Below are 11,138 nucleotides of genomic sequence, written 5' to 3' on the forward strand. Positions count from 1 at the left end.
ATGAATTCTGGCAATTTCTATAACCCAAGGTTATTTTAATGGCAAAGTAAATCAACATATTGAATCTAATTCCTCCCTCTTATATGTCCTTTAGGTCACATTCATATACAGGAAATAATTCAGCTGTGGCTGGTCTGTTAGACAAGGACCCAACGGTGATCAGAGATCTCCGTTTTCTTGCATTACTGATCATGTAACTCCCTCTGGGGCCAGTGAGGGGATACAGTGGATTTCCAAAAGACAAGTGCTGTTTCTTTTTTTTTTTTTCTTTTTCTTTTTCTTTTTTTAGATTGTATTTATTTATTCTTGAGAGCCACAGAGAGAGAGAGAAGAAGAGTCACAGAGGGGGAAGCAGGCTCCCTGCGGGGGGCTGGATGCAGGACTCCAGGATTACAACCTGAGCCGAAGGCAGATGCTCAACCACTGAGCCACCCAGATGCCCCTCTTTCTTGGATTTTTATTTTCAGTGGGCGGACCGATAAACACTTGGGGTGTGGGGCTTCTGTGCCTGGGGGAGTGGCTCCCTTCTCTCCGCCGCAGACTCCCCTGGACAGTGTTGACAGTGATCAAATGCTTACCGGGCGCTCCCGGGGTGGGGGCAATGAACCCCCAAGATCTCAAATCACAGATGTTCTTTTATAGCTTTCTTTCCATTTTCCACAATGTTTCACCACATAGACGTGAAATGCAATACAGGCAGGGGAGCAGGGCGGAACAGCAGCGAGGTGGCTCTAGAAGTGCGGAGCTGCCGCTGAGGCCTGCTGGGTGGTGCACAGCGTAAGGGAGGGGACACTCCTGTATTCTAGTATGACACACACGTCTATGTGAGAGATCAGGCCACCCTGCAGGAATCCAAGGATCAGGCTGGACTCATTAAAAAAAAAAAAAAAGGCAATAGTGCCTCATGCTCATGTTAAAGGGACCACGGGTTCAGCATCCGCCTGAGGGATGCCAACCAACGGCACTGGTTTAATTCACACCGATCTCCAAGGGTTGGCAAGAAAGACAGAAAAAAAAATCTATACGTGCGTGTTAAAAATTTTTTTATGTTTACATATTAAATAATAATATACATTTTACATATTAAAACACAGGCTATGGCAGCTAGATACTCACACACGTAAAATACATGATACGGTTGAGGACGCGGGGCAGGAGAAGGAAATCCCAACAGCCTGACTGCCCCTCCCTGGAAGAAATTACCCTCCCGCACGCGGAGTCCTCTGCAGCCTTCTCGGCAGGGTGCACTGGCTTCTTCCACTTGCTCACCTGCTCAGCCTCTACCTGGCCTTGCTCCGAGGGACAGGGCACCGGCTGCGGCTGTCAGGCAGACACGGGGTCTTGCTGCCCAGGAGTGAACGCTGTAGACGCGACAGGGGCCCCGGGCCAGGCGCACGAGCCAAGCACCTCCACAGGCTGAGAAGCAGGTGTGTCGGGAGGCCCGGGGAGAAGAGCCCATGAAGGAGTACAGCGCCCAGGGCGTGTACAAGGCTCCCAGGGAGGGGCGCACCTGGACGCCCACGACAGGCCCCACTTTGAATTTGTTGCTGCTGATGAGCAGAGCCTGAGCTTGCCAACCCTCGCCGCACAAACCCCACCGAATGAGGGGCAGTTCTCTGGGACAAGGACCTGCCCCCACTAAGCTGTCTTCCCCAGATCTCCCGCGTGTAAGAGGTGACGGGTGGTGGACACCTGAGGGAGATGTTCCCGCCCTGGACTGGCTGGTCCTGTCGCCAGCCCCCCACCGCCCCTCCTGACCTCTCTGGGTTTTCTCTTCCTGGGAGCTCCCAGGCACAGCTGCACCCGAGCCCGCCGGGCCCCAGACAAGCAGGAGGGCCTCGGGTGGGACCGAGCCTGGACCAGAAGCGCACCTCCACCCACCAGTGGGAGACGACAACGACACTCACAACGACCCGGAGGAACTGCAAAGTCTTTACGCCAAAAAAAAGGAGCCAGACAGAAAAAGACAAAAACCTGCATGATTCTATTTATATGAAGTTCTAGAAAATACGGAGTAGTCTACGTGAAGAGAAGCAGGCAGGTGTTTTTTTAAACAAAGCCTGCAGATGGGGGAGCTGGGAGAGATCCCCCGGGGGCAGGAGGAGACCTCAGGGACGCTGGCCGCGGAGGGCAGGTTCCCGGGTGCAGGTGTGTGGAGACTCTGCAAACGGCACCAATCCGTCCAGCTCAGTGCCTTCTCCCCAATAAGGCTGTTAGAAGGAAGCTCAGAGGAGGCTGCAGCCTGGGGGCAAAGGTCACACCATGGGCCTTCACACCAGCCTGTTCCCAGCGCTGAGGACTCCTTGTCAGAGTCCTCGCAGCCCTTCAAGAATCTCACCACCCCCCGTGGGTGGGAAGCTCTCCTCTTCGGGGACCGAGCTCACGGAACGCTCGAAGGCTGTGTGACGGGGTGTCACCTGCCCCCCACCCCCAGGGGGGGCGCTGAGGGCACCGTGCTCTGTGCCAGCCCCAGTCACGTGTGGAGTTTCAGCTAACTCAAGTGACAAAATAGAGACGCACTTCCTCTGTTGCGTGAGCCACACGCAGAGTGTCAGTGGCCCCATCTGGTTATCAGCTATTGAACCCGCCAGAACAAAGCAGAAATTTCCATCCTACCGGAAGGTTGTGTTGCACAGACAGCTGCTCCAGACCCACCCGCACAGCCCTCACCCCCGGGAGCTGCCCTCCAGAACCCGCTGCCGCCGGGGGTGGTGTGCACGGGGGGCCAGGGGCTGCCTCCCTCCCTGTCTGCACGCACACAGGGGGCCCCGCCTCTCTTGGAGGTGTGAGGTCAGGGGAAAAGAACCAGCTCTGGGGCGGAAAGAACTAGAAGGGGGCACCTGGGTGGCTCAGCTGCTTGAGTGTCTGCCTTCAGCTCAGGCCATGATCCCAGGATCCTAGGATTGAGTCCCACATCGCGCTCCCTGCTCAGTGGGGAGCCTGCTTCTCCCTCTCCCTCTGCCACTTTCCTGCTTGCGCGATCTCTCCCTCTTTCTCTGGGTCAAATAAATAAAAATTAAAAAAAAAAAAAGGAAAAAGCTAGAAGGGTACTGCTCCCTTGATTGGGCAGAAGGCAGCCAGGGGAGCTGGGGTGAGCATGGGGACGTGTCCCTCCAGCCCTCACTCATCCAAGCACCTGGCGTCTGGATGTGCTGCGTGAAGCCCTGTGCCAGCCGCCCAGAAGGCAGGGGCGCAGAGGAACTGGCACAGCATTCAGAGCAGTGGTGCAGAGAGCAGGCCCCAGAGGGAGGTGGGCCTGGGACCTCATCAGAGCGAGACCAGGCCTGGCAGGGTTCAAGCAGGAGGGGATCCTCGCCCTGTCTACCCAGTGTAGCCACCCCCCATCAGCAGGCGGGTGTCCAGTGGCGTCTCCCCCAGCACCACCCCACCTGGGTGCCTACCCCACACCTAACCCCCAAAGCCTGCAGCTGAGCCTGGCACTCGGACTACCCTGGCGAATGAGCACAGGGGGGAGTGGCAGATGGGGCAGGTGGAGCAGCAGTGTGACATGCCGGCTGGAACCAGGACGGTGGCAGAAGAGAAACCAAACTCGGGCCAGAAGAATGGCTGGGACTTGGTAAGCGATGGGCCAGCAGATATGCCTGGAAAGGCATGCTGGACCAGTTGCTGACACCTCCCCAGGGGTCTGCTGCAGTAATGGGCCACTTGCCCGCCTTGAGCTGGGATCCTCCTCTCCGGCACCCGTCCGGCACAGGGCAAGGCTTTCAGAGGCTCGGGGAGACGCGTGACATCACCCAGGGGACCTCCTGCTGGGGATGTCTGCCCTAGTCTGTCTGGGGCCACATGGAAGCCAAACTGAGGGCTGTCCTGGAAACAAGGGGCCTGTGATGTCACCATCGTGGCGGCTGCATAAAGCAGAAAGCGGGGATCCTTGGGTGGCTCAGTGGTTTAGCGCCTGCCTTTGGCCCAGGGCGTGGTCCTGGAGTCCTGGGGTCGAGTCCCGCATCAGGCTCCTTGCATGGAGCCTGCTTCTCCCATCTGCCTATTTCTCTGCATCTCTATGTCTCTCATGAATAAATAAAATCTTTAAAAAATAAAAATAAAAATAAAAAATACAGCAGAAAGTGAGGACCTGATCCAGAAGAGAGGAGACTAGGGGGATGAGTGGACCTGGGAGATCGTGGCAGAGTAAGGGGGGGGAATGGAGATAAGAGGAAGAGTAGGGATCCCTGGGTGGCTCAGCGGTTTGGCGCCTGCCTTTGGCCCAGAGCGTGATCCTGGAATCCCGGGATCGAGTCCCACATCAGGCTCCCGGCATGGAGCCTGCTTCTCCCTCCTCCTGTGTCTCTGCCTCTCTCTCTCTCTCTCTCTCTCTCATAAATAAATAAATAAATCTTTAAAAAAAAAAAAAAAAAAAAGAGGAAGAGTAACATGGAAAAATGTTCCCAACTGGGAATCTGGGTGCAGGGTTATTTCTGCAATTTCTAGAATTGATTCCAAAACAGAAAGTTTTAGAAAACAAAAATAACCCAGTGGGGTGTCTGGCTGTCTCAATTGCAGTGTGTGATTCTTGATGTCAGGGTCATGAGTTTAAGCCTCACACTGGGGATAGTTTATTAAAAAAAAGTTTGTTTGTTTGTTTGTTTGTTTGTTTTAAACAAAAAGCACAAAGGGGCACCTGGGTGGCTCAGTCAGTTAAGCAACCAAATCTCGATTTTGGCTCAGGTCGCAATCTCGGGGTCATGAGATCGAGCCCCGACTTGAGCTCCACACTCAGCACAGAGTCTATTGAGATTCTCTCTCCCTCTCTCTCTATTCCTCCCATTGCTTCTTCTCTCTCTTCCTCTAAAAGAAATAAACAAAAGCTTTAAAAACAATAATTAAAAAGGGGCACCTGGATAGCTCGGTGGTTGAGCATCTGCCTTTGGCTCAGGGTGTGATCCTAGGTCCTGGGATTGAGTCCCACATTGGGTTCCCCACAGGGAGCCGGCTTCTCCCTCTGCTTGTGTGTCTGCCTCTCTGTGTCTCTTATGAATAAATAAATAAAAATCCTTAAATATAATAATATAAAATAACCCATGAAATTCAGGTATTCACTCTAATTTAGAAGTCCTCATTTGGGAAGAACTAACTCATGCCAGTCCTTGACCCCACTGCAGTCTAGCTGGGACAGTTCTTGCCACAGGAGGATGGGCAGGTGCCAGGGCTGGGGGCCCAGAGGCCTGCAGACCAAAGTGGGCCCTTCCCCACATGCTCGCTCTGGCTGGGAAGCGCCTCTCTTTGCTCTTCTATGGCAATTTGTCTCTATTTCTAAGTCAGATCTGGTTGTTCTCCTGGAGATTCGGTACAGCTATAATGGGCCAACCTTTTTTATTTTTATTTTTTAAAAGACTTTATTTATTTATTCATGAGCGACAGAGAGAGAGAGGCACAGACACAGGCAGAGGGAGAAGGAGAAGCAGGCTCCATGCAGGGAGCCTGACATGGGACTCGATCCCGGGTCTCCAGGATCACGCCCTGGGCTGAAGGCGGCGCTAAACCGCTGAGCCACCCAGGCTGATGGGCTGACCTTTAAAGTCAATTGGGAAAGGCTATGCTGGCCACTAACCGTAACAGTCTTGTCTAGAAAAAAAAATCTAAAAAAATTTTAAGACTGCTTTTAATATTACAACATGGCAAAAAAAGGGATCACATGCCTTGTCCAAGCAGAGGTGAATTTGCTATTTGTCATGCGGGGAAAGTAGAAGAAAACCCCTGCTTTGGTGGATCAATTCATGCATGAGAAAAGGCAGGGTGACCATCTCTACAGAAGAGGATTAGGGCTTTCCCTCCCTCCAGCTTAATCCTATCCAAATGTTCTTCACGAAGTAAAATACTTTTACTAACCAGAAACAAACGGTTTGGGGTAAAACTTTCCTCCTGCTGCACACCTTCCTTATGCCGCAGGAGATGCCCATGCACACCTGATTGTCTGGTATGACCTGGGGTACCACTAGTAGTTTTTTTAGGGCTGAGATGATTTTGACGCCGACAATGGCTACTGAACTCACACGCAGTCTCTCAAACACGATTTTTCCTCCTATGCACTACGTGCCTGACCTCCGCAAGGAAGAGGGCTCTCTGCTGCCTGGGGAGGCCTCTGCGTGTTCCTCCTGCAGGATCACACTGGGTGGGCATCCACTCGCTCTCCAGTCCTCCCACCCACTCAACCGCACACTTTCCTAATGTTTGGAAATCAGATAAAGACATTTTTAAGGTCTCTGTAGAAATTTTAGAACCCAGCAACAGGTCCACTTGGCTCTGCATGCCTGATCAGGACTCGGGGATGTCCCTTACAAGGGTAAAGCCCACACAACCAGAGACTGAGATGCCCCGTGCCTCCATCTGCAAATCCATCGAGGTGTTCTCCCCTGACTCAACTAAACCCACCTCTCCGCAGTTCTTCAGGCCAACAACAGCCAATGATGGGACCTGGCACTTGATACGCAAGTAACTTCACAGCTGGCAACTCACTCGCTTTACGGAGGTGGCCACTGCGGCCAGAGAGCAGCAGACTGGTGGAAGGAAGTGCAGCTCCCAAGGGCTGCGCTGGTGCTCAAGCCTGCGTCCGAGGACTCCAGGACTTGGCCCTGCTCCCTGGACCCCACTATCTTTAGCCACCATGGCTCCTGTGAAATGAGCCATCCCAGAAACGGAACATACTGGAAATCTCTCGCTGCAGTAATTATGGGCAGTAAGTGGGGGACAGGGGCATTTGCTCTGCTCGAGGCTTTTTAAACAAAGCCTGCAGATTCTGTTTGGAAGGCTGCAGGCGGCTCGGGTTACCAGCTCTGACTAAGCCTTCTGAAGCAGAGTGGCCAGGCACCGGGAGCTCCTCTGCAATATGGACAGTCCTCCGCCTGTGACGGTCCAGCTCCTGTACTATCAGACACACATCTGTGATCTCAAGTCCCTGCCTAGAAAAAGAAGCGGTCTTTTCCACAAAACCAGAAATGACCGTCAGTTGGATTTAATGAACACGATAAATGCCAGAAAGGTTACGGGGTCTGGTCCTTGTCCTTAGTTGTAACATCACCTGAGGTCTTTGCAAGGGCGTCCTATCAGCATCTAATCACAGCCCTGCGCTGGCTAGCCAAGCATTTGTTTGCTTCATGGCTCTCTGCTCAGGGAGCTCTGGGCAGCGTTCGGTCCTGGCCTCAAAGACAGCGTCCTGCAAACCCCACGTACACCCTCCAGCTCTCAGTCCAGGCAAGTGGGAGGCCAGAAGCACAGTCACTCACGGCTGCGCTTGAGCTGCACAGGGCAGAGGCCTGATGTGTACTGAGCTCATTTTTAAGCTAGAAGGTTATAATTCTTCTCCCTTCAGTGGCTTCTGGTTCACAGTGCTGACCACACAGGTACAGAAAAAAAAGAAAACAAACGTACTTGAAACATCATCAGTTGGACCTTACAAGGCTACAGAGAGGACTCAGAAAAGTGGAGGGCACTGCCCAGTCCTAGGAAGGCAGCCACAGCCGCATGGCTGGCCAAGGGGAACCCCAGCACTCCAGTCATCTGGGGGTGCAGCTCTCTGACCTCCCACAACAGCACGATACAGAAAGAAGAGCCCAGGCCAGGAGTCAGGGTGGACTGGGTTTGGCCTGGCTCTTCCAGGCCATGTGACCTTGGTCCAGCCCCATTCTGAACCCTGAAAACCGATGACCTCATGCATCCCCTTGAGTTGAGAGCTTTAAAGTGGTTGGACAGCTTAACACCCCAGTCAATAAACAGCCGCCTCTTGACAAGACGTCTGAAACCCGAAAGCAAAATTACTACCAAAACGCAGGAATGCTATAAGGCACACTTTAAGTCTTTATAAACATGCTTTAAACCAAACTGGGACATACACCACCCTGATTTAAGAGAAAACCCCAATACTGAAACCATCTTCTATTCCAATACTAACGTCGAAAATGCGTTAGGCCAAACTAACAGAAAAGAAATGTGGCTCGTTTAATAAGAAACTCTGTGTTCACGAACCAGAGAGTATCACTTCATGCCCGGGAATAACAAAACGTGAGGGGCTTAGAACACACCTAGGGCAACCGAGTCATTTGACGGAAAATTAAAACCTAGGGTGGGCAGGCGATGTGGACAAGGTCACAGAGGCAGAGCAGGGATGGGCGCCCGCACCCACACCCCCCGCATCCTTGGGTCTGACACACACTGGGCGCTAAATACGTGATGGTGGCCGGCGGCAGGCAGGCGGTGTCCCCCACAAGGTTCGGGAAGGAGTGATTTCCAGGTTGCGGAGATGTCGGAGCTCGCCAGCAGACATCTCAGAATTCCGCTGGGAATTCTTGGCCTCTCCCACGTAAGCTAACACCGCTCCCCCCCCAACCCCCAGTGCGGGGACCGCGGGGCGGCGACCTCACCCCCAGAAGCCCGCTGCCAGGGGCGCGACCCTAGGGCGGCTCCGGCCGGGTGTTTGCCTCCAGCAGCACATTCACCCGTGTCAGACCTCGGGCTCCCGGGCCGGGACGGGCACGGTCTTGTGACATCGTGATACCAGACCTGCCTTTCCCGCGGACCTAAGCCGCGGCAGCCCGGGCCGGCGCAGGGGCGGGGGCGGGGGCAGGGGCAGGGGCAGGGGCCGGGGCCCGGCCGCGCACTCCGAGACCCCGGGCGCGGCCGCGGGCGGGCGGGCAGGGCGGGCAGGGGCCCCCGGCGGCCCACGCACCTCCTCGGCCTGCTTGCGCAGCGCCTTCTCCCGCTCGTACTGGGTGAGCAGCTGCTCGTTGTCCTCGCGCAGCAGCTCCAGCTCCACCTCGTGCTCCTGGTTCTCGCTGAGCACCGAGTCCAGGTTCTCCAGCACGTTGACGACAAGCGGCATGAGCTCCTTGACCACCTCCTCGTCGTAGCAGTGGATGAGGCGCTCGAACTCGCGGTAGATGGAGCCGGCCAGGCCCGACACGCGCTCCGACATCACCGAGCCGGAGCAGTAGTCGTCCTGGTACACCACCACGCCGCCGCCCTCGTCCATCTGGATCTCCATCATCGCGGCCACCGCCGCCGCCAGCGCGGCCCTCTGTCCCGCCCCGGCCGCCCGCCGTCTGCAGGCCGCGGCCCGTCGCCTCCCCGCCGCCGCCGCCGCTGGGGCCTCGGGGCTCAGGCGCCGCCGCCGCGGATGCTGCTGGGGATGCGGATGCTGCCGCTGCCGCTGCCGCCGCTGCCGCTGCCGCCGGCGAGACTGCGCCCGTCAGTCAGCGGCCGGAAGTCCTGCCGCCGGAAGTCCCGCCCGAGCCCCGCGCCGCCGCGCCGCTAGGGGTCGCGGGGCCCGTGACGTAAGGCAGGCGGCCCCCGGGACGTAAGCCGGGCTGAGCCCCGCCGGGGGCACTTCCGGTCCGGCGGGACCGCGCTCGGCTCGCGGGCGGCCCACACCGTGTGCGGGTTCCCGCAGCCCCCACGGCACCGGCCCCGCGCAGTGACCTGCGTGTGCGCCGGGATCCCGGGGGCGCGGTCCGCACGCCGTAGGGCTGCAGCGGGCCTCCCGACGTCAGCGCCGCGGCCACACACTCATACCGCCCACTGCCGGCCCCCCCACCCGGGTCGCCCCTCTTGTCCCCAGGTCCAGGTGCTGCAGTCCTGCGCGTCGCGGTGCTTCTCCAGGTCCCGGTTCACTGCTGTGCCACCGCCCCCCCCCCCCCCCCTTGGGCGTCCTTCTCAGCGGTTGCACTTTAGATTTGTGTGTCCTTGATCCTAGTCTTCGCCTTGATGGGCTCCTCTTTCCTCCACTTGCAGCCACTTCTATGAAATCGCATTAGTAAGCTTCGTTTTGAAGTCCCCTAATCCCGTCCTGCAGCCTCTGCGGCCCGATTGTGCCGCCTGTTGTGTCGGTTGACTCTTGCCCGATTGCCGCGCCTTCCCTTCTGAACTAGGATCCTCTGGAACTCGGTGCGGGCACTCCGAAGCCCGGATTTAGACTTGCCCCTAGGGACGTGCATTTTCTTTCACTGGCATCTGGGGGAACACACAACCCACAACCTACACTTCAGCTGGCGGAGGAGGGGGGGGCACATAGGTAATGCTAATTCTAATTTAAATAAAAACGCAAACCTGCCATAGCTTAAAGCCAACAGAAACGTCCTAACCCTGGCTTTTACCTGAAGAAATGCTTCCCCGTCGGTGCATCCCAATCTGATTGCACCAGATCAACAAACTCTCCTGCAGATGGTGCCCTATATATATGATGATACACATGGACTCCTTGTAACCTAATTTGCTCTATGGGTGGATGCTCACCCACTCCACTAAGATAAACTAAGGTTTTCATGTCATCAGATTCAGATGATTGGATTTTGAAATGACTCCGCCATCCCAAGTTTCATGTCCAAAGAGCCTTAAAAACTACCAACCTCCTAGGAACGTTAGGAACATTGATAAACTGATCCATGAAAAGGACTTAGCACACCTCTAGCAAATAATAGGCATGCAACATAGAACTGTTACATTTATTCTCAAAACGATGAGCCAGGACAAACAAATATATTAAAATTTTCCTATTGAGCAGGAAAGCTTATGAGTGTTGCGGGCGGGGAATGCTGAAGACTTAGGCCTTAGGCCTTTCTTCAAAAACACGACCTCTTTGAAAAGTCCCTTAAGTGCTATCTGTAGTTGGGCAGTCCCCACTGTGAGAGGCCAGCTTTACCACCAACCTTATTGGGTTTTATTACTAACATAATTGGGCAAATTTACTGGAAATCGGCTAAAACAAAATGAAGTTTTAACAAGATGATATGCTGGATAATTCCTGGTGCTTACTGAAGGAGGCCGCTAGTGCATTTGTGCACCCAGGGAACCTAAGCTACAACTTGCTTTAAAGTAAAATTTACTTTCAGATTTGTTAGATAATGTGAGATATTTTTTTTTCCTCACTAAAAACCCCTAAAACGTGAGAACACAGGTTTTATTTTTTTAATTTTTTTTTTTATGATAGTCACACACAGAGAGAGAGAGAGAGAGGCAGAGACACAGGCAGAGGGAGAAGCAGGCTCCATTCACCGGGAGCCCGACGTGGGATTCGATCCCGGGTCTCCAGGATCGCGCCCTGAGCCAAAGGCAGGCGCCAAACCGCTGCACCACCCAGGGATCCCTGAGAACACAGGTTTTAAAAGTTCCACTTGAGCCTGGCTCCGTGG

General features: G+C 54.9%; 1 protein-coding gene across 16 annotated transcripts in view; it reads right to left on the reverse strand.

Moving 5' to 3' along the window:
• The window catches only part of MAPK8IP3 (mitogen-activated protein kinase 8 interacting protein 3), a 46,234-nt gene extending 37,041 nt beyond the window's left edge, over positions 1 to 9,193 (reverse strand). For 13 of the 16 annotated variants that reach the window (XM_025417028.3, XM_025417022.3, XM_025417020.3 and 10 more), the window contains exon 1: positions 8,681 to 9,192. In XM_025417028.3, the coding sequence (XP_025272813.1) occupies positions 8,681 to 8,998 (318 nt within the window). In that variant the 5' untranslated portion in view covers positions 8,999 to 9,192. Of the gene's footprint in view, positions 1 to 8,680 lie in introns of all 16 variants that reach the window. The other 3 variants (XM_049111520.1, XM_025417021.3, XM_025417024.3) reach the window with 1 other exon arrangement.
• Between the last annotated feature and the right edge of the window lie 1,945 nt (positions 9,194 to 11,138).

Source organism: Canis lupus, chromosome 6 (genome assembly GCF_003254725.2).
Source record: "Canis lupus dingo isolate Sandy chromosome 6, ASM325472v2, whole genome shotgun sequence".
In the NCBI taxonomy this organism is placed as follows: domain Eukaryota; kingdom Metazoa; phylum Chordata; class Mammalia; order Carnivora; family Canidae; genus Canis; species Canis lupus.